Below are 23,779 nucleotides of genomic sequence, written 5' to 3'. Positions count from 1 at the left end.
ATAAAAAAGATTGTAAAAAATATACCTAAAAAAGGAATATTTTAGTGAAAACCATCATATTTTTTGCAGAAATAAATCTTAGTTTAGATGAATTTTTTTTCATTCTGTTGCCCCTTGCCCAGTGCACAATTCTATCTTTGACATATATATATACTATGCATAATTTTGTGATGACTAATGAAGCAATGATGCATTCATTTTTTGTTAATGTTGACTGTTGAGTGAATTTTTTTTTTCACTGAGCATCATAAATGTAGTTAAAAACTTTGTTATTGATTTAACTGCAGCCTTTCCTAACCATGGTTCCACTGACACTGAGTACTGACCACTGTTGATACATTTTAAGGGGTGTCCTGTATTACCCTGGGCTCTGGCCAGGCAGACTGGCCCTGGCCCCTGGGGGCAGTGTGGAATTCTAGAGGGATAATAAATTAACCAGTACACATAGCATATTGGAAAGCAGGACCTGTAAGCTTGGAAAGGCCAGGAACTTTACACTTTCAGTCCATTATTTCATCAACCATTGGTTGATGGGGATGCTTTCATGCTGTGATTGGTTGTGCCCATAAGCCCCGCCCCCAAGTATGGTATATGTACTACAGTACTGGTTAACTAAATACTTAACTGAAACTTGATCATTACAAACAAAAGGCCTGGAAATTTTTTAAAAATCCATTAAATACAAGACAATACAAGACAAATAAAAAATATAAATCAAACAAGAGACGTCCAAATAATTCTATTACAAATCTAATGTACTATACAATTGTAACATTTTGTCCACTTTTGATCCTCCTTTAAATTTATAGTCAGTCTCCGGGCAGGCTGGCAGGGCACTGTATCCAAGGAAAGCTTTTCACCTTGGGTGGAAAGCATTTTTATAAGTGANGCCCCACCCCCAAGTATGGCATATGTACTACAGTACTGGTTAACTAAATACTTAACTGAAACTTGATCATTACAAACAAAAGGCCTGGAAATTTTTTAAAAATCCATTAAATACAAGACAATACAAGACAAATAAAAAATATAAATCAAACAAGAGACGTCCAAATAATTCTATTACAAATCTAATGTACTATACAATTGTAACATTTTGTCCACTTTTGATCCTCCTTTAAATTTATAGTCAGTCTCCGGGCAGGCTGGCAGGGCACTGTATCCAAGGAAAGCTTTTCACCTTGGGTGGAAAGCATTTTTATAAGTGAACTTCCATTCTTAGAATTCCAGCCTGCCTGGGGGGTTTTCCTTAATACCCCAGCCCATTGTGCAGAAATGGCTGCCATTCTGTTTTGGACTGAGGTTCAAAAATTTCATCAATGAAGTTTTAAAGCCAACATCTTTCCCTTTCTGCACCTTTTTTTCAAGCACATTTTTTTAATACAGTAAATACTTTTTTTTACTACAGATCTTAACATAAGACAGAAGTACATTTTTGAAATATCACTTTTTAAACTTTTTTGGGGGCAGGGGGGATATTTTAGAGCTAGTAAATATGTAAATGTATGATTTCTCAACTTCCTTTATGCTACATAGTCTAACATAGATAGAAAAAAATGTTGAAGCAAAGAAAATGTTAATAATTGAGATTTGAGACATTGAGTCATTGCTGTGTTTTCAGTGCTTTAATTGCTAGAGATAACTCATCAGCTGTGAAGGGAACCATGAGGCATTGACTCATTTAGTCTCATTGAGATTGAGTCATTGTCTTATTCGTAGTCAAAGCCATAGACTCCACTAAGAGTACCTAAGAGGCTAAGACAGTGACAAGACAACTGACTACTTTTAGGACTTTAGGAGTATGAATATCTCTCATAATCTCTGAATGTCTAAAATGTTGGTGAAAATAATGAAGCTAATCAAGTAAATCAACTATTATCAACATAGGTATTGTTATTGACACGCTTTCAGGATAGGGAAATCAATCGATGAAGAAATCTAAGAACATAGCCCGTTATGCTGAGCACTTGCTGATTATAGTTTAAAAATTAGTCTAAACTCTATTCTCTAACGTTGCGCAATCGCCGCAATGTTCGAGAATCGAGAGTCGTGACACTCGCAGGCCGCAACCCGCCATCACCGTTCAAAAATTATGTCAACACTCAACATCACAACATGTGCAAGGCATAACAGTGCAACTTGTAAGTGACACTTCAACAATGCGCGACACCTGCCTTAAATTTGATCTCAACCCAGGATTTTTTTAACACTTTCAAAAATATTAAACGTAAATAAGGCATTTTTACGTCGAGTAATTTTAGTATAGTTTAGAATAGAAAATTTCTAAACAATATATCAGACTGCGACTGAATCACACACCGGACATTTTGCTGTCAACCGGTCATACGGCCGGTTTCCGATTTCGCAATGACCAAACCATGGTTGAATTAATACATGTATTCATTAATTCAACCATGGACCAAACTATTACTGAAGATCCAACTCTTTTGACTATATAATATTAATCGCCGACTCTAGACATTGCAGAATTAGAACAGCTACTTAATATGTATGAAATATTTAAATGAAAGTATCCGAGCGGACATTCAGAGGCTTTAAAATAAGAAAAATGTGCCTCAAGCATAGTATGACTTCTCGGATACGAACTATATCATTTTACGTTTTCGCTTGAAAACGAATTTTATATGTTGTTGTGTTCCTTCATATAATCAGATTTAGCAAACAAAAACCTATAAAATGCATCTATACATCGGTCGTGTATTCGTTTTTATTTAAGTACATTAACTAATAAGATAGAAATTCAATCCTCATGCGACAGAACAATGAAAACAACTCCTATACATAAATTCATCATCTAAATAAATTTATTTTAATACATTGAATTCAAATTTTCTCACAAAATTTCTGACACTAAATGAATGAAGGCGTTCTACATTAAAAATCATGACAGTGCGTAAATTCTGCGCGTAATGTAGACGAAATTCACCAAAACTGTTCAAATTGGTGTTCAAAACCAAATTTGAAGACATCGCTAAGGAAGCAGGCTTAACGGTGAGCTCAGACATGATTTCATGAATGCGCAAAATACTTTAGAAAAAATAAGTATGATAATACATTCGTTTATTTTATTGACAATAAACTGAGTATTGAACACCTGACTTGCTTGGTTATTTACTTGTAGTGAACAGATAGTTTTTTCATGAGAGTTATGCTGAGCTATACGCCACGGATGGAGTACGAATGCTGTCACTTAATATGGGTGAACTAATACGATGGCAATGTGGCCCAGTGGCTACAGATCAGAGTTACAGACTTTTTTTATTGGGGCGGTGAGCTAGGGGTTCGATCCCACCTACCTGTAACAGTTCTGATCAAATCAACTATAGGAAGCCGGGCGTTTAATTAAACAACGCGAAGTTGAAGCAGTGCGTTGCGTGTAGGAGACCACATAACGCTGAAAATATTCTGCGGTGTTAAAAATCGGTGGTATGTCTTAACTTCTTAAGGGATAATGAATACTGACACCGTTATATTTATAACGTAGGGTAGCATGTTAGCCTGACGTCGGTAAGGCTTGGTAATGGCTGCAATTTCGGAATCCTGAAATACCAAAGCCCATCATTTCCGTGATCTCATATTACGTCAGTAATATTAATGCTTATCTTATCTAATTAAATGCGATTTCAGGAGGCTGAAGCACATAAAATGACTCATGTTTATGTTGACTCATGTTGCTGTGCAATGAGTGTGTTATATGAAAATGGAAGAGATCAATGGAAATGAGAGTGCAAGAGTTTCTCCTGAGTGCATGAAATTCGAAAAATGGTAGTCAAAAACTATATCACATGAAAGAAATGTCCAAGTATACGTGCATGTATGATGGTTGTAAGAGTGGGAACGCATGGTATGTGGGACCTCAAGAGCTTATGCCCATTGTGCGAATGGGCGCACATCACTTTCTACAAGTAAATACTTAGCTTCCTAATATTTTCTTTTGTAACATTTTTCAACCACAACCCTGTCTTTCTCTTCAGTCGTCAACATCAAATGATTATGGGTATGCCGCTGTGCGGTTCAAAGTACTGATAGTGCATGTCGTTTTAGGTCGACTCACTCCAAATTCAGTTGCCGGTCAAGAACTTTAAAACTAGTAGTGTACGCGGTCAACGACAATTAAAACCATGTTTCAGTTATGTATTAGCCCAACTCTGGCTAGACGCCAATTCTGGGGATGGCCAAATTTCAACAGTTAGCTTGAGATTTGAATTTGGGACGCGGGTTCGGCCGTAAATTTGTCCCAGACGTACGACCCGGCAACCTAGCTGATTTCGGTGGTAATTTTCATTTGTACTTGGGGTCAAACTCAGAATTACCGGCATTAATCATAGGATTATAACTATTACTACTCGATCATTCCTCTCTATAACTCTGAAATGAAGGTTTTCAGCCGAAATTTCTTCGCCATCGGGAATTTCAGCTTTCATGGCCGTGACATGTGAATGAAGTCGAAACGGAAAAAAACACGCAGATGCTAATATAATAATAAAAAATATATTAATATAGCGTGATATACAAAGATTTCTCAGACAAATTTTAAATCTTAGTAGCTCGTGAAGAATCGACTGGCGGAAATGTTTGATCCATAACGAAACATTGTTTTCGAATAACTTATTTAAACATGAAACAGAAAATTCTTAAATTTTTATAACCGAATTGGAATCATTATATACGTTACATGCAAGTAAATTTGATATTTCAGCTTGCAAAAATTTAAATTCACTGAGTTTTCTCTGAATCAAACTTCTCTGAAGAACCCGACTGCAACACTCTGTGTTGGTTGCGGGCCTTGTAACTTTTCGTGTATGTGGGATAGTGTTGGAATGAGTGCGTAAATATTTAATTAATCATCAACATGAAGGTTAGTTCTTTATATTATTTTGGAGTTGCTATGGATTTACTTGATTTTGATGATGACTGGGCACGTTTATGATTGATTAGGCTATTGTATTGATGTTTTCAAAACGAAACTTGTCTTGCTTCAATTTCAGCATCTAGCTATTTTATGAAGCAATTATACATGTGTTTTTATTCTCAATTACTAATCTAATAATAATCAAACATTGCGTATGTTCATATGTAATGAAATGTCATGGTATTTCGAATCTGGTACGTGATGTTCATGAAAAGCTTGTGTTATGTATTGGCGATTGTAGGTATCCACTAGACAAGCCAGAGACAGAGTGTGGACCAGACTTAGCCTAGGCTGTAAATTTCATCACTGCAAAGCTAGATAAGGAGATACTAATAGCATAATCATCGCATAATGATTCTGTACTTAGCCTAGTACACTACAAGGAAATTGATTAGATATCTTTTTTTCTAAATAGTTGGCCAAAGACTGAGAAATATATTAAATGCAAGAATTTCAATCTAAATGTGTTGGCAAGATCTTCTGAAGGCGAAAATTTGGCTACTGAAGCGTCGCCAAAGATCTTGCAATATTCATCCACTCTCTGCATAGTGGCCTATAGATATAAATGAACATTATTCAATTTATTTTAAACGCTTTTCATGAATTCGCATTAAAATATTTATTTTAAAATCAACTATGTCAAAGTAACGAAATAATTTGTTATAGTTTTAGGCTTCCAAAAATATTTCAAATCTCTATCAGAAATATCATAATTAATCATTCTCTTGCATTGACTATATTAACGTTATGATCCGTGCTGCCGCTGCCACGATCGTCATTTGTTTTTGCAGTTGCATTCCGGGCGACTGCTTTTGTTGTTCTATGTATTCTTGCTCCCATGAATTGCATGTTTAGTGTGTGCATCATCAAAAAGTCTGCTTGACAGCGTAGTCACGGTAGCTGTAATTACTTAATACTTCTTTGCAGTCATATTAAGAGACAAATCTTTAACGAACTAATACTTTGTATAATTTTAATTGTTGAGTGAAAGCTGTGCCTGCAGCCTTGCTGGCACGCAACATTTCCAAGTGAATTACCTTATAGAAACTTAGCATACCCATACATGTTCTAAGCCTATAAGAAGTTCATTTTTTTGCCTCGAATAATGTTGTATCGAAAACCTGGTGTAGGTGTATCGGGAATAATATATGAACCGTCAATATTAGAATTCCATCCTGCTGCCATTTCCTGAGCCATGAGATACCTGCCAGATGAATTGCCTCCTATCTAATTGTTAACAAAAGGGCACAATCAGGCTGTGCGTTTCCAAATATACTAAAAATTTGTCATGTCAGAGCTGAGTGATTGCAGAAAAAAAGTAGGAAAATTTCAATCCTGCATTTGGTTCTTTCCAAATAAAATGAACTGCCCCAGTTCCAGTATATGTTATTTCCCCAGTAAAAAAAAAAACGGTATTACTTTAGATTAAGTGCATCCAAGAAAAAGTGTTTTTTTTTTTCTTTAATTATGTTTTTTAGGGTGTAGATTAAGAATCTGAAATCCATTTTTGGCGGTCGGCATCGGAAATTTTTAATGGAACCTGTCCCTAACTGGACCTAACCTGTGAGGTTTTCGTTGATCGGCTAGGTTTTTTCTATGTTTGGAGTCCGTCCGGCAGCCGGAAAAACCTAGCCAATCAAGAAAAACCTCGCAGGTTAGGGCCAGTTAGGTTCCATTGAAAATTTCCGATGCCAACTGCCAGAAATGGATTTCAGATTCTTGATCTACACCCCCAAAAAAAATATAATTAAAAAATAAAAACACCCTTTTTTTGGATGCACTTAATCTAAAGTATTACCAAAAAAACTGCTTATTTTCACCTGTATTTTTTAAATTACCTGAAACAATCAATTTTACCCTTGATATGAGAAAATTTGTGTAAATTCTAGTTTATATAGGAACAAGGGAGATTGACTTGAAATGCAGGCTAGAGAGTAACAATTTTTACTCTCTAAGCTGTAACTGGATTTTAGAGTAACAATTTTTACTCTCTAAGCTGTAACCCTGAACTCTTGTATTTCTGAGCTGTGATTTAATTTTTTGAGCTGGTAATTCCTATTCTAAGCTGTGTAAAGCCAATTTTGAGCCACAAACTTGTTTGCCAAAATGCAAGATTTTTCATTTTCCAATAAAATGTGATCTGTATATTGTAAATATCACATTTTACTTGAAGTAGCAACAAGAGCAGTTTTCTTCACTAGAGGCATTTAGTAAGCTGCATGTGGTACATTTTTTAAATTTTTAGAATTTAATGCAGGTTTATAGCCATGATAGGACTGCAACTATGTATGCAACAAAATGTGTGCAGTTGTACAGTGTACCTAAATGACCAAACACTTCCTGGAATTCTACAATGGTTGTATTGCAGGATGTTTTAGCTGGACTCTTTTGTAACTGATGGGACTTTTTGACCCTATGCCAATAGGTTCAAATAGCATTGATGACTGTAAATTTTTCCAAGACCAATGAGTAGAGATGTTGTGGAATGACAGGTTTGTGGACAGTGATATTTCTGATCAAATCTTAGTACACTGCTTTAGAGTCACAAAATTTTGTACCCATCAAAATTATGTATATGATATTTGAGCCATAAAATTGAAATAAACGGGAATTTTCCATTCCTAACTACAACAAGGGTTGGAATTATCCTACTTATTACTGAAATCTCACAGCTCTAAAGTGATAAATATTCAGTACAGTTAAATAATTAGATAGAATCTTGCTGCCCTATCTTGTACTTTTGTCAACAATAAAATAGGTAATTCATCTTGTGAGTTGCGGGAATTGAACTGCTCCAAAAATGCCAAGATTGTTCTAGTTGCTGCTCGGAAGGTAGAAATATTCCACACCTGACCACAACTAGGTTATTTACTTGCCATTTATGGAGACACGAAATTCCTGCTAGATGAAATGTTCACTATCAAATTGTTAATGAAAGTATATGATCATACTACAATATTCCCAATTTTTTTTTAAATATCACTTGAGTGCCTGGAGATGTCTGTATTAAGTAGGGCTTTTTTATGTATCTACGTATCAATATCATGTTAAATTGTTAATAGAATGAAGTAACTTTCATCACAGCAAGCATAGAAATGTGTATTAATTTGAATTTCTGGGAGTCGCTAGAAGGAAGTATCAAAAATCAAAGGATGAATTTACTCTAATTTGGGGTCAAACGACTAATAAAAATTTATTCCTGTGACACTTGGAAAAAAAAATTTTATTGCTCAATATAAATAGTAAATGTAATCTGCCTGTGCTGTTTTAGAGTGCTGGCACTGCAGTAGATTCACACAAGCTGCACTCGTAAAGAAATTGGTCTTCACCTCATCTATTTAGTCTTGCTAAGATTTGCAAAAAGAAACTTGCAATGGAAAAAATGTATATTTTATGATTTCTAACACTTAAACAAGACAGCTGAATTGTTGAATATGCAATAATTATAGGCTTGTAACTGAATTTCTCCAAGTTCAATAGTATTAGTGGAATACAGCATTAACCAAACATGCAAACTCTGTACTCTTAACTTTTACTGTCTCTGCTCCTTCTCAATTGTTATTTTATTCACTGAAAATCCAGAAATGCATTTATTTAACATCCTTTATTACAATCGTGATGAACAACATTGCCTCTTCACCTTGTTCTCATTTTCTGTTTTATCATTGCCAATTCATGGCTTTTTTAGAAAACAATTCATGACTTTTTATAGAAAACTATTCATTCTTTAATTTTATTCATCAAATTGCTGATACAAATATGGGCATTTTTCATGTACACTATAATAAAAAGTACTGCTCTTGTTAAAAATAGTAGTGGGCATGTATTTTTGGCAGAATTGAAGTTTATAAAGTTCATGGTTTATTGTGGTGTTTTTACATCTAATATTTTCCTATTGTTTTATTACTAGAAAATTTTTGTTGAATTTTTCTCTTTCACTTGAAATTTGTTCCTCGGAATAACATGACTTGGAATCTTACTTCTGGGTGCATGGTAGAAAAATGGTTTGGAACTCTTGGTCTCCAGGTTAAGACAATATTAAATGTGTTAGAGAAATGTTCAACGATACGTTGTTTGTATTCTGTGTCCATCCCTATTATGAATTTTATTCTGGAAATACTCATGAGTAATTTTATTTTACAGTTGAACGTGTCATTCCCTGCCACGGGCTGTCAGAAGCTCATTGAAATTGAAGATGAGAAGAAGATGCGCATTTTTTATGAAAAGCGCATGGGTCAAGAGGTTGAAGTTGACTCCCTTGGTGATGAATGGAAGGGCTATGTTGTGCGCATCTCTGGTGGAAATGATAAACAAGGCTTCCCAATGAAGCAGGGAGTCCTCACTAACAGTAAGTTTGTAATTATTTTTTGCAAACATTTTTCACATTTTGAAAGTTGATAATTCTTCCGTGAAACCTTTCAAAGCAATTCTGACAAGTGATGCGCACACCTCGTTTCATTCTGTAATCATTTGGCTATGTGCATTGGTTCAATTATTTTTGCTGAGACTGGCTGACAAATCCTGCAAATTGTGGAATCCTACATTCTTCGGTTTCAGAATTATATTGTATTGTCACGAGAACTTCATGTTAGAATTGAATACTTATTTGTGTGTGAAATTCCAGCAATTTAATTGAACGAGTTTAGTAATGATTTTACAAGTGAGTGTTTATCCAGAACATTATTTTGGACCAATATTAAAAAATAGTAATCAAATATTCTAGAATACTTAATTTCTTGGTACCGAGTGTCATGGGTTTACTCTCCTTTCTTTCAACCAGAGTAGCCTGTGTTTTCTGGGGAACAAATGTAATGTTATCTAATATGTTGTCGATCCTCGTGTGTTGCAAAAGGCTGGTTCTGAGAAGTATTTATGACAATTTTGTCATGAATACTAAAGACAATTTTGACCTAAATTGTCTTTCATTCACCTTTCCATTAACTGGCGATAACAATGTTGTATTTTTCAGATCGCGTCCGTTTGCTTTTGTCGAAGGGTCACTCGTGCTACAGACCACGACGCGACGGTGAGCGTCGCCGCAAGTCAGTCAGGGGCTGCATTGTTGACAACAACCTCTCTGTGCTCGCCCTCGTCGTCGTCAAGAAGGGAGAAGGAGTGAGTACTCTGTCTTTGCTTTGCTTCTTACGGCTCTTTCTTTCTCGTGGGGACTGATGATTATTTTTGGTATTAATCCCTTGATCCCATACTTGTTAAGAGAGAAGGAGTGAGTGCTCTAAGTCTTTGCTGTGCTTCTTACGGCTCTTTCTTTCTCTTTGGGACTGATGATTATTATTTGATATTCATCCCTTGATCCCATACTTGTTAAGAAGGTAGGAGTGAGTACTCGAAGTCTTTGCTGTGCTTCTTAGTTCTTACTGCTCTTTCTTTCTCGTGGGGACTGATGATTATTATTTGATATTAATCCCTTCATGCTATACTTGTTTAGAAGGTAGGAGTGAGTACTCGAAGTCTTTGCTTTGCTTCTTACAGCTCAATGCTTTCTCTTAGGGACCGATGATTATTATTTTGATATTCATCCCTTGATCCCCTACGTGTTGAGAAGGTAGAAGGAGTGAGTGCTTGAAGGTTTAGCTTCGCCTCTGATGGCTAAATGCATGCTTAGTAAGACGGTGGTGAATATTCCTTCACATTCTTTACTTCATTTTCATGTGAATTATTTTATTGCAATTGAATTCTTCCGAAAACTGTTGATAAATTATTCTCGTCCATATGAAGTTATATAATTTAATTATTAGCTCAAGGATTGTCATTACTCATTAGTATAAATATTATCGGACAAGTTAATAATGATTGATGAACTAAGGGCTAGAAAACGTTTCCCAATAGGGTAGAGATGCCGAGATTCATTGGGTGTGTAATCACTTCTATAATTTTCTGCCTTTTTTACAGGAAATTCCTGGCCTCACAGACACGAATGTGCCTCGCCGACTCGGACCCAAGAGAGCGTCAAAAATCCGCAAGCTTTTCAACTTGCGCAAGGAAGACGACGTTCGTCAGTTTGTGGTGAAGCGCCCGCTGCCTCTCAAGGAAGGCAAGAAGCAGAAGTTTGCTTGCCCCAAGATTCAGCGTCTTGTAACCCCCGCCGTGCTGCAGCATAAGCGCCGTAGGCTCGCGCTCAAGAAGAAGAGGAGGGAGACAGCACGCAGTCTCAAGGAGGACTACGAGAAGATGCTTGCTCTGCGATACAAGGAGTTGCAGGAACGCAAAGCAGATAGCAAGCGACGCAAGTCTTCGCGCAGACAGTCGACTAGTTCTGTCTAAAGGAAGTTTGCTCACGTAAAGGCGTTGGTGCACGCGACTTTTCATTCACCTCCTTGTTTTCGACGTGAACGTCTTATATTGTCATTTTAGTTGAAAAACTAATTGGGTTAGCACTTCGGAAATTTGCATGTAACAGGGCCAGGGAAATAGTATTGGATGGTCAAACGAGTGAAATTGTTCTAGTAACATAAAGATACGTTTCTTGGTGCCTTCTGTTGCAAAATAAGGCCTGACATTTACACGAATTAACAAAGGAATTGGAAATTTAATTCGAATCAGTACCAACATTCGTATAAATTTCAATGTGCTTGAAACGGAAAAGTTGCAGGAGAGAAAAGATTACCATCATTAAATTCTATATATTAAGCCATGAACATATACATTACGTATCACAATTAAAATTAACGTAAGATAGATCTTTTATACCACATCGTTAATTTGTAACTGAGAACATCACTCCTAAAAGCTTCATTTAATGCTCAAGTTTCACGCTCTCAAGCTGCCATGCCTATCAAATTGGGCTAGACCGAAGTCAAAATTGTCTGCTGAGCGGCAGAGTTCGATAGGACGACGAATCCTAAATATGGAGCTCTAGCTTCAATGTTGGTTTAAAGCGTCGCAGTAGAAAATTGCTGCGATGGGTGATAGAACAGCAACGAAAACACACCAAGTGTAGCCATGACTCCTGGCAAGTTCTTGAATTTCAAATATATGAACTGGTTTTACCGACGTTCGCCTCGACAGGTGTCGGCAACTTCTATTCGTAGTATTACGATGCTAAACTTAATTTTTGAATGGTCGGTATTATAAAATTGTCGAGAAGTAGCCGTGTTAATTAATTCCATCAGGCATGCACATACAAACGAGTCGTCGACGTAGGACATGTATTTCATCTCCAATACTCTGAGACTTGATAATAATATAATGAATTCTTTTAATTCATTTAATGGTAACCATTCATAAACAACAACCGGAAGAATCGCTGTCGATGCTCTACTTATAAGATACTTGAACCCTGTTGCCGGCATTGAAATGAGACATCGTGACGAATGCAACGAAGAACACCATGTGTAGAAAATTGTGATGCGTTTGCTGAATTTGAATTTGTTAACGCAAGTTAATACAAGAAAATATTCCATATCTTGAGTGTTATGCCGAACCTGCTACAAGATTTCGGACGAATCTGCACAATCGAGGACATACCATCTTCGATTCATAGCGCAATATTTTTTTTCGCCACCCACGCTGTAGGGTTGTGACCAAATAAAGTTGTGCTGGACTCACAGGCAAAAAAAAACCGGAACTGGTCAAGTTACTCGACCAGTAATTAATTAGAACAGTAAGTTTCGAAACTCGTTTTACGGTTATAATTCCATAACGTAAGCAATTCTTACATTTTTTTGTACACTCTGCGCTAACCATAATCGAAAATAGAAACTATCAAATTGTAAGCACATTCAGTTAGAAGTCAGAAGAGATCTCTAAGAAACGAGCAAATATATATTTTTTACTCTTGTGCCTAAAAACGGAAGAATGCGTTAAGCTGTACGCAGCCTCGTGGACGGTTTGGGAAAGGAGCGACATCAAGCAAAGAAATAGCTCAGCAGACTTAAATCTAATCAATTTAGGATTAATCCTCAGGGATATTATCTACGAACAACATCTATGGAGGGATAACAAGGAATTCTAATTAGTAATAAAAATTCTGCTAATAAAATTTCACTATCTCAAAGCTAAAATAACAAGTTTTGATTAAACTGACACTTGGTCCGCAATTGAACTCTACGTAAAATGTACAGAAGCACTTTAAATGTACACCCTTTAACATCCAAACGCTTAACAATAACATTATTGACAAGGTTATGGCCTCATTAAAATCTAAGCTGCAATTGCACCTTCTTTTAAATTAAACTCAAAACACAGGCATTGTCAAAAAAAGCTGCACCATCCTTCCCTGTTTTGCGCAAGATCAAACTTCACAACTCATTCAAACAACTTACTCTCTAAGATTTCTACATTTAACTTTGTAAAAATATGGTTGAATATACTTGATATAAAACGTACAGTACAAAGAGCCTTATTTGGTAATCACGTCGGTGTTCAAATTCTCATTCAAACCGAATCAAGAGCTGGCGGGCCGAGGGCACGACTCACTAGCAGCAAGCACCATGAACAGTGGAGCACAGCTCCCAAACATGACTGGTTCATTAGGAGAGCACCGGAAAGTTTCGTTTTTAATTCTCACTCCCTTTGATTGTGAAGAACACAAGTTGGTCACAGCTACAGGGCATAAACATTCGACACGAGATCGGGTAAAAGACGTAATCGTAAGAAGGAAAATTTTGTCTGTAAGTTAAGGCTACAGGTGGTTTTGGTCAATTATTAAACGTCCGATTCAATCACTTTCCAGAAGAGATTACATCTTCATTGGTCGTTTTGATGATTTTTTTTTGTGAAATGGCGAGCATAAGGATTATCTGACAGCACAACAAAAGGGTAATAAAGAGCAGCTACAAGACGTTTAAACAGCAGATTGGTCCCACTGAAAAATATCTTATTCTAGTACAGGGGTCTCAAACACGCGGCCACGGCCGGGGTGTAAATGTATAAATATATATGTTGTGCTTGGTGATTAAACATACATATGATATTCTTGTTTTTGCTTTGTCATCAGGTTTTCCAGTTACGGAGGAGAGTTTTTTGTTTACTCAACTTTACTGTAGTAGTGTAGTAGCCTTAAAAATGTCATCGTCTTTCCAAAAGCGAAAAATAGCAGATGAAAAAAAAAGTGTTCCAGGAGAATTTGGAAAATTTAAAATTTGTCAATGATGTGAGGAAAAAAACTAGGCTGTATGATTGCAGTGCATGTCTGTTCTCAAGTCATACAACGTACATAGACATTACGAAACATTGCATCGAGAACATTATGATGGGCTGTCCGTCCGCCAAACGGTGCGGGGAAAGCGTCCATCACTTGAAAGTATTTTTAAGTAAACAAAAAACCTTTTTTCAAGCATCAACACAGCCAATGAAGACAAGCTTTCTTGTTAACGAGATGGTAGCAAAGGCATCACGACCATTCACTGAAGGCCAGTTTGCTAAGGACAGGCGTGTGACATTATCAGCCTCGAGAAAACGAAGCTCTTCGAAGGCATAAGTTTGTCTGGGAAGACAGTTGCAAGCCAAGCAGGATCACCAAGTCAGCGACAAATGTTCAACAAGAACTGATTACCGCTGCAAAAGACTTTGTAGCATATTTCACTGCACTGGGAAAAGGAATATGGGGAGTTCTTAAATCGTACGGACGAGAGATGGTTGAGTCGTAAAAAAAGCGCTGCAGAGATTTTTGAACAGAGACGGGAAATATAATTGTTCATGGCAAAGGAAGGCAGAGACATACCTCAGCTCAGAGGCCCATTGTTATTGCCATATCTTGCTATTTTTACTGACATCACACAACATCTCAACACTATATTCACAACTACAAGGTTCAAAGCAGCTAATTACCGTTTGACCGCATCAAATCATTCTGATGCAAGCTGAATTAATGGGCCACTCAGCTGAAAAATGGAAACCTGGCTCACTTCTCTTTTGTAAAGAGCACAAAGTTTGAACAACAGTGCCTGAAAGAGTAAGCTAATAATTTAGACTGCCTGTGCGTGAAAAATTAAAAAATTAAAATTCGTAATTAAAATAATCAGGCTTAATAAAAATCGTGAAATTTAATGGCGCGGCCGCTGACCCCATGCTAATATGAGTTTGAGACCCCTGTTCTAGCATGATCAATATTTCCACTTATTTGATTCTCAATTGCTGTTATTGGACCTCAAAAGTGGAGGAGTGAACTGTTCTTCAACAGCCAAATTTCTATCTAGCCATTTGATGAAGAACACAGGAGCGTCTGTCGCAAGGGAAGCTACCTCTCCCTCCTGTTCTTCTAACGTTCGATCGGTAATATTTTCTGGAGCTGCCTTTTTTCTACTTGAAACTAAATGCCCATCAGGAAGAAATCTTTCTTCCAGTAAATCATTTAGGCTTGGAGTGAGGACGGGCATATATTGCACATTGTTGTCAACATCCTGCGATGTTGATCGCTGGGCATCACGGCTCTGAGGATAAGAAGCGTGCACAGGATGAGATCCACGAGAAGTGAAGGGTCATACTCTGTCGTTCAGAGGGATGGGCCTGTAGGTGCCGTTAGCCACGTTGCCTGCGGAAACACAAAACAACGGCTTCATGAGGAGTACGATAACGTTAGCAACATCTAAGGAAAAATCGTGAATATTTCGCAATAACCTAATTTGAAATGAATGATAATAGGTTAGTGAATTATACATAAGATGCACCTTGCGTGTAATTTACAATATCTTTGAAAATAATGTAGAATAGACAGTCCCTGAAATAATAGTATAGTAAATGATGGAATCAACAAAAGAAATAAAATGTACGGAATAAGCTATTTGTGAAAGTGAATTTTGACAAACTTGATCCTTTTTCACTAATTTTGCCCCAAGTTGCGGTCATCAAAATTTCATTTTAACTCCAATAAAAGATAGCATGTGTCTTGGCATTAAAATGTCAACAAGAGTTGACGATTTTTCAAATAAACCTTCCCAATTTTCGAACAAATGAAAGATTCCAACAGCAAAATAACAAGAATACTGATTATCCTCTAAAAAATATGCGTTGTTAACGCCTATGTAATTTATACCAATCAATCGTAGTCTTTGCAAAGAAAATGCCATACTTAAAGTATATAATTGATCAGAGCTATGAGCGCTGTCTGATCACCGTTGGCATTGTGCTGCGTGAGCTGACTGTTGTTTTGTTTGCCGGCGTCATTGCAAAGAAGATGCCATATTTAAAGTATATTATAGATAAGATTTATGAGCGCTGTCTGATCACCGTTGGCATTGTGCTGCGTGAGCTGACTGTTGTTTTGTTTGCCGTCGTCATTGCAAAGAAAATGCGATACTTAAAGTATATAATTGATAAGAGCTCTGTGCGCTGTCTGATCACCGTTGGCATTGTGCTGCGTGAGCTGACTGTTGTTTTGTTTGCCGGCGTCATTGCAAAGAAGATGCCATACTTAAAGTATATTATAGATAAGACCTATGAGCGCAGTCTGATCACCGTTGGCATTGTGCTGCGTGAGCTGACTGTTGTTTTGTTTGCCGGCTTGTCTGGAGCTCCTGCCAGTCTTCTTGTTGCGCCAGCGTATGCAGTAATAAGAGATGAAGTACACGGCGCCCAGTAACCCGGACACCGCACTCGCCCCCAGGAATACTTTGATCATCCCGTAGGCGTCGATGAGGACGCCTGATACGAGCGCACCGACACAGCGACCTGCGCACACGAGCTTCACGTCAGGGTTAAACATTAAAATATAAATAATTTCAACAATAGAAAAATATTAATTCTAAAAATTCATACTAATAAAAAATTAATAAAACGCCTGATACGAGCGCACTGACACAGCGACCTGCACACACGAGCTTGACGTTTTTTCTTATTTTTTTTTAACGAGCTTGACGTCAGGGCTAACTCTAGAAATATAAATAATTCCTAAAATATAAATATATAAAATCTAAAAAATTAATAAAAAAATTCTGAAAAATATCGGTGGGAGCAAGTCGAACTAAAGATATACAATAATAAGTGCAAATAAGAAATAAATGATAACATTTACCGTAGAAACAGTAATTGCAAAAATCTTATATTTTTTATTTGGGTTCAATTGTTTCCGTTCGCGAACCAAAATAGCACGAGATGAAAAACGGCAAACGTGACCATGCATGCAATGCGTACGATGAAGCCAGGATTTGAGGAGAAAAAAATTTATTTATACGTTGAGAGACGATTGCAAGTATCGAGCGTTGGGTAAAATCAAGACTCGAGTGAGTTAAACAAAAACGTCAATTAATTGTCCACAGCACCATAATTCAACTATACAAGAAACGTATAAAACAGGTGAATATGACTTAACTAAATACGGTATTCATTTTTTTATTGTTATTCTATGCAGTGTGATGGATTTTCTCAAGACCTGATTGACTCAAGCCAATATGCATACCGTTAACAGTTAATTATTATTTGTCCAACGAACTACGGACACCAGGCTCACCAAAAGTGAAGTGGGCAATAAAGACGAAAGCTTGAGCCGTAGCGACGAGACTCTTGGGTGCGAGCACGAAGGCTAGAGTGGAGGCTGCGACCTGTAGCATGTTTAGCGTGAACAGCTCCAGCACCTCCAGCGGCATGCTCCACCAAGGGTTCCTCATGTACGCGAAACCTAATCGGGAAAAGCGTGAACATCAGAGCTCTCCACCACACAGGCACACGTCACTGACACATTCGCGAGCCACATCAGAGCCACTGACACGAGCTCTCCACCACACAGGCAAAGCCACTGACACACATCAGAGCCACTGACACGAGCTCTCCACCACACAGGCAAAGCCACTGACATACATCAGAGCCACTGACATACATCAGAGCCACTGACACACATCAGAGCCACTGACACACATCAGAGCCACTGACACACATCAGAGCCACTGACACACTCACGTTGGCAACACAATTTCGTTCAAAACCCTGCTCACTCTCTTCAATTGTGATGGCCGAACACTACAATTTGGTATGTACGGCGTCGGTGCAAAAAACATTCTGAGGGTATAGGTTTTTATCTCCAGGAAGAGTAAGCAAAAGAGAATCACTTAGTCAGCATTGGTAAAAATTAAAACAGGTTGACGTAGCTGAATGAAATATTCGTCAAATGGATGCCGAAAACCAAGCCAAATACGATAACTTGAAGTCCTCGATTAAATATATTGTCAGATGGTTATCAACTAATACAATCAGTTGAGTGATAGCAACGCACCCAAGAACCTGATGCAATACATCACAAAAGCGAGCATGAGTAGGTGGTGATGGCCGCAATAGTTGACTATTCTTTCACTCTTGAACAAGAACGGTATTGATGGCACTATGCCGATGGTTATGGTGAGGCCGATGAGCAGTTTAGGAGCGTGCAGAGATTCCAGGTAAATGTAGAAGAAAGTCTCCAAGTAACTCCAGAATGACCCCAGAACAAACATGATCAAGAAGAGCACGACGAGTTCTCCGTTTCTGAAGAGCAGCGACAAGCTTTTCAACTGGAAAAAATTAAATCAAAGGTACACAAATTAGCTTACCAAATCAAATTGGACGAGTCCATCATTAGTATTTCAATCCGTCAATAGTGTGTACACCTGAGCATCAAACACTCAGTCGGTTATGCAGTGAAACTACCGTAGAATATAATGACTTGAAGCTGAAGAAGTCACGGAAGTGTTGATTGCGCAATTAAGTCCGGCTTCATTATTAAGTTAGGCATTCTGATGAAATTCTATTTCAACTATCGATACCTACAAAAAGCTGCCAATAATACGCGACTGATTCTGAATTGAAGAGTATACGACGAAGGCGGCGCATCAGCGTGACCGTGGACTAAGAAGTCCTATACTCATCATAAGGATGTAAATGGTTTGCATAATTTATAATATTGAAATACTGCTTTAATATGCCAATAAATGGTAATGTAATAGTAATAGTAATGTCACTAGATTGCTTGATACGCAAATTCACTAGAAATTTAAAAGCGAAGAAAACGCCACAAAAATTCAGCATTTCTGATGGTAAAGTGTCAACGTTTTCAATAGAGAAATGCTGAATTTTTGTGGCGTTTTCTTCGCTTTTAAATTTCTAATAGTAATAGTGATATAATAGAGCAATAGTTATCCCCACCAGGCTGTTGGTGCGGAGCTCGACTTGGAAGGGCAGGAAGAGCGTGATGACGGCCGACACGAGCATGAGGGCCGTGAAGACGTAGAACACAGGACCGTACTTCAGGTTACCGTACGACCCAAAGCGTCCGTCCATCAGGATACCCACCAGAGGGGCAGTTATGCCTGACAAATATTAGGGAAATTATTCACTTCTGTGAATAAATTCACCGATGAAGGACTTGTTAATATATTATTGTCAGGTAGAAAGTGTCAACTAAATTCTTGTGCACAACCATGTCTGTCAAACACTGATTTCCATAATTTCAAATCGAAAATACTTTCAGAATCATGCATGAAATAATTTATATGATGACGAAGTTCACCACTTTATTTAGATTTGAAGTAGAGCATATCAGAGATGACATGTGCATCTTTCGGGGAATACGTTGCGGATTCAATTTATTTATAGAACAAGCGATGCCACGGAGGACATGTGAATACTCGTTACTCCCACACAGCAAACTAAAACTCAAATCAAGCGTCTAATTAGTGGAATTGCATTAAGACATAACATGTATGACTAAAATACAATAAAAAATTAGGTACTGATGAAGAATATGATATACATCTTTAATAAGAATACTGATACATCAAGTAGACAAGGATTAAGTAATTTTCGGGTATTTATGAAGGTAAGCTAAGTATAATTCTATCGATTTTTCTTGTGTATATAGTCATATATATACGCAAAAATATATACTAGTCCTCAAGAAATAAAACTGAGCGGTGAAACCAACTCTTGAACAACTCTATGTTCTGTATATACCACATCAATACTACAGAATGACCGCCACCACAATATCCAGAGCTTAAGATCCGAGCAACGCACCCACAGAGACGAGACCAAACATCTTCTGGCGGCCGAAGTCTCCATTGTATTGCGTGACCATAGTGAGCACCATGGCGTCGAGCAGCGAGATGAGCACCGTAGGGAAGAGGTCGGCCAGAGCTCTCACCACGAAGTACACCCAAAACGTCACCTGCGGGTTGCCTTCCACGCTCTCGCACACGCCCGTTTGTAGGAACATCGTCCCGTTGCTCTGTAATACCGGCCAGTCCAAGCACATCATTACAAGGGCTGTATTACTCATGCTCTCTCATCAATAGATAAAAGTACTCTATAGTTTATTATTATTAGTAGTAGTAGTATAGTCAACTTTAGTCGTATATCAGTAATATAGTCGTATATCAATGGGATTGAGAGTCATATGTAGTAAGTAGGAGTAACCGATAGTCATCTATTCATGTAAGAGAAAGTAATCTATAGTTCTGGTTTAGATTCAAAGGTACTATCATATTTCATTGACAGCGCCAAAAACTTCGACGTCGTATGTTGATCAAGCAAATTTCTAACGGGCGCATTTATCAAACTACACTAAATTGAGACATTTTTGGAAGACATCCAAGTAACATCTAGTGTATAATGATGTGAAGACATTGCAGCCAAATATTTTTATTACTTCATTGTAATAAAAGCCATTGGTACCAATGAAATAATGAATATGATACATATAGTAACACAATTTTTAACAAAGCAGAAAAAAAAGTTTCACAATGCAATTTTACCAGGTTCACGTAAAAACATTATAGAGAACAGTTCAATGTTTACGATTTACATGAGTTTTTTACGCTAGGAGCGCCAGCTGACGGTGTTCCTAGCGTAAAAAAAATGCTCACGGTGAGCAATGGAAATGGTGATAACCATTTATATCAAACTACAGAGCGAGAAAATTAAATAAAAACACCGTTGATCCTACGTTACAGTAACCTGTCCTTGAGTGAATTCATCATAGGCTTCCTCAGAGAATTATGAAATGGTATTCAAATTTAAAAATCTTAATCGTCTTCTCTCCGCCTCAAATTTACTGTGTTTTTTGACGTGCAGTATAAACATGTGTATTTTGGTTGGCTACGAGGTAGCATTAAATTGACGTTCACAATCTAAATGACATTACAAATTCAAAACATACAAGCATGCTCACCTGTTCGGCAGCATCACACACGACGCTGCACTGACTGTCGGTGGGACACACGACGTTATGAAACGCACTGCCTTCATACGTTGACTCCCCCTGCTCGAACTGACACGTTTGTATCCTGGCGTCTGCTACGCGCGTCACATCCTCGAGCACAAGCGGCCGTCGGAAGGTCAACGAGTGTTCGGAGGTGGCCATCGTACGGCACTCCTGGCGACCAGACGCGTCCACGAAGCAAACCATCGGCAGGGATGCTGGTAGCGACTGTTCGATGGTGGGCAGCTGTAAGCCTTGTAAGGAGTCCTCGCTATCCATGGTCATGTCATCCTCAGGATTGTCGAACAAAAAGGCTGTCGTTGCATTGCTGCAGTGATAACGACAGTTGTCTAATCTGTAACGAAAAAAATCTGATTTGTAACAAAAAAAGTCAAATCTTTAATGAAAAAAGTTTAATCTGTAACGAAAAAAGCTGAAATTGGTGCTGCGAAATGTTCTGCCAGAATACCTACGCGTTTGATAATTGACTAAACAATGACAGCATAATATTTAAGCCAAGATAATGATTTACTTCTACCATAATTTTTCGACTATTATCAATCATGTTGCCGAAGAATAATAATGGACCAGACCTAAAGTTTGCCAGCATTCTGAGATGGCCGGAGTATTTATCACAGGGGTTGCCGAAGAAGGGCGCGTCACAAGGCACTAGGGAGAGATGAGAGCGCTCGTTGTTACACCAGAACTGCAGCGGCGGCGGATGAGGCGCCACGCGGTCGCACGGCGGCACGAACAGCAGCAGCATGTGGAATAGCGCCGCTGCGGCGTGTAAAATCAAATATTTTTTTTATTTAGAAACAACGAAGAGCATATTCAAACGAATATTGAGTAAAATCATTTAATTATATAGTAGTTAGAGAGGTGCGTATTAGATTTCAGACTTGCAAATTAACGATAATAAAGCAACACCGATAACGGAAAGCTCTGATTCTGAACTACATATCTTAAGAAACTGGACATAAATTTCAAATTTATATAAGTTGAAATGAAAAACACTCGCAATGATACAACATCAAAGCTAACTTGCATGCAATTATTCCACGAGAAAATGACATTTTCTCGAATAATGAGACAAGTCTAGTAAAGAACTGACCGAGCAGCATGGCGAGGATAGTGATGGCTTTATGGCGTCCGCTGCGGTCCGCCAGGAAGCCGGCAAGGGGGGGACCCCAGATGGAGGTGAGGGGGAGTACAGAGTTAATCCAGGTGATCTCATCGTGCGTCAGGCCGAGGTGCTTCATGTGCAGCGTCAGGAATGGCAGCAGGCAACCCAAGGCTGCCGCGCCAAATACAGACGGTTTATCAAGACGACATTCGTGATTTCATTACCGATATTTGTAGAACTGAAAATAATTTTTGTTCGATTTTGCATTTTTAACTGCAATCGAAAACCAGACGAACTTTTGTTTCTATATAATATCGAGAGATGAAATTGAAGACGACGCAAAAAACTCCTTTGCCATGATTTAGCTCACACTTTTTGAAAGACGTTTCGTACCTCCCACATTACATATCTCGATCTGGATTTGCTTCTGGTTAGTCCCAAAAAGGGGCTCCTAACTTATATGGACATCATGTATATATTACTGCGCTGACTAGCGCGGCAAAAACAACAATCGAAATTCTTCATAAAAACTGTTGAATTGTGACAAGTTGCTCAATACATGATGAACCGGTCGTCTTTTTGTCGAATCCATTCCAGTCCAATCCTCAGCCAGCATTATATAGTCACCCACGCTGCATTCCAAGCACGCTACTATATCATGCACGTACGATGAATAATGAGCTTGATTCCGCTCTCCTCGGTTATTTCGTTACGTGAGATGAAATATTATGAAGTGATTAAATGCAACCAGTATATATAACACGTAACAATTTTATTGCCTCGTACCAGCTTAATCCGGCGTGCTTTGGGAAATAAAATCTCGAAAACTTGAAAATACCGTTAATAAAATATGTTGCAATATACGATGAATAACCTAACATTGTTTACAACGAAAAATATTTCTGTTCAAAACAACACAAGCGATCGTCCACAAGAATACAAAATCACTAATTTTATCACCGGAGCCAAATGAAGCTCCGATGCAAAGTATTAAATTAAGCAGCTGCACAGAACGAGACTTACCTCCATAAAATGTCATCAGCAGCAATTTAGGGACGATCAATTTTCTGTTGACGCACTCATTGTTTTTCCTCTCTCGCGTCTTTGGTACAGGATTATAGATGGGCACGGGCACTTGCTGAGGGTTCTCCATTATAATATATTTTCAAACAGCGATTGTGATATTAAAACAGCGTTTGGGAAACATTCACGAAAGAACTCTCTGGGAATTAAAATAATTGCTGGAAGTGAATGTGCAATACTAAGAATCTCAAAGGTTACATTCTTGGTCCAACGGCTTCATGTCCTAGCAACTCCTTCAATACGACCATCTTCACAAGTCTTCATCATAGTACCTTCATCGTCTCTAAAAATAATAATCTGAAACAAAGACAATTATAGTGGGCATGAATTTCAATATGTATAACACTTGCTGCGCGAGTACTTTTGATAACCCGATGAAAAATCTCGCAGGTATATTAGGAAGATGCTATCTCATACATAAATACGAAGATGTTAAAATAAACAAAACGAACTACAGAAATGATAACCGTAAGCATCAGACAAGCTTATTATATACTCCAGGTCACAGCATGTT

At 37.9% G+C, this 23,779-nt stretch overlaps 2 protein-coding genes and 1 long non-coding RNA gene across 3 annotated transcripts; 1 reads left to right on the top strand and 2 right to left on the bottom strand.

Annotated features, from left to right (window-relative positions):
• The first annotated feature begins 4,779 nt into the window (after positions 1 to 4,779).
• Positions 4,780 to 11,247, top strand: LOC108678729 (40S ribosomal protein S6). Its single transcript, XM_018167193.2, has 4 exons — positions 4,780 to 4,879; positions 9,077 to 9,281; positions 9,903 to 10,048; positions 10,844 to 11,247. The coding sequence occupies exons 1-4, from the start codon at positions 4,874 to 4,876 to the stop codon at positions 11,213 to 11,215; spliced, it is 729 nt and encodes a 242-aa protein (XP_018022682.1). The 5' UTR covers positions 4,780 to 4,873; the 3' UTR covers positions 11,216 to 11,247.
• A 312-nt stretch (positions 11,248 to 11,559) lies between these two features.
• Positions 11,560 to 16,057, bottom strand: LOC125178379. Its single transcript, XR_007156876.1, has 2 exons — positions 16,007 to 16,057; positions 11,560 to 15,425 (listed from the first exon to the last, which is right to left on the bottom strand). It is a non-coding gene; the product is annotated as an uncharacterized LOC125178379 (long non-coding RNA).
• A 191-nt stretch (positions 16,058 to 16,248) lies between these two features.
• Positions 16,249 to 23,562, bottom strand: LOC108678728 (major facilitator superfamily domain-containing protein 6). Its single transcript, XM_018167192.2, has 9 exons — positions 23,206 to 23,562; positions 22,171 to 22,353; positions 21,650 to 21,836; positions 21,027 to 21,411; positions 19,874 to 20,084; positions 19,004 to 19,167; positions 18,099 to 18,372; positions 17,340 to 17,507; positions 16,249 to 16,561 (listed from the first exon to the last, which is right to left on the bottom strand). Exons 1-9 carry the CDS (start codon positions 23,333 to 23,335, stop codon positions 16,305 to 16,307), a joined length of 1,959 nt encoding a protein of 652 aa, XP_018022681.2. The 5' UTR covers positions 23,336 to 23,562; the 3' UTR covers positions 16,249 to 16,304.
• Positions 23,563 to 23,779: the final 217 nt, after the last annotated feature.

Source organism: Hyalella azteca, unplaced genomic scaffold, assembly GCF_000764305.2.
Source record: "Hyalella azteca isolate HAZT.00-mixed unplaced genomic scaffold, Hazt_2.0.2 contig9283, whole genome shotgun sequence".
Taxonomy (NCBI): Eukaryota; Metazoa; Arthropoda; class Malacostraca; order Amphipoda; family Hyalellidae; genus Hyalella; species Hyalella azteca.
Note: the sequence above shows the minus strand (reverse complement) of the source record. Positions and strands in the feature narration are given on the sequence as shown.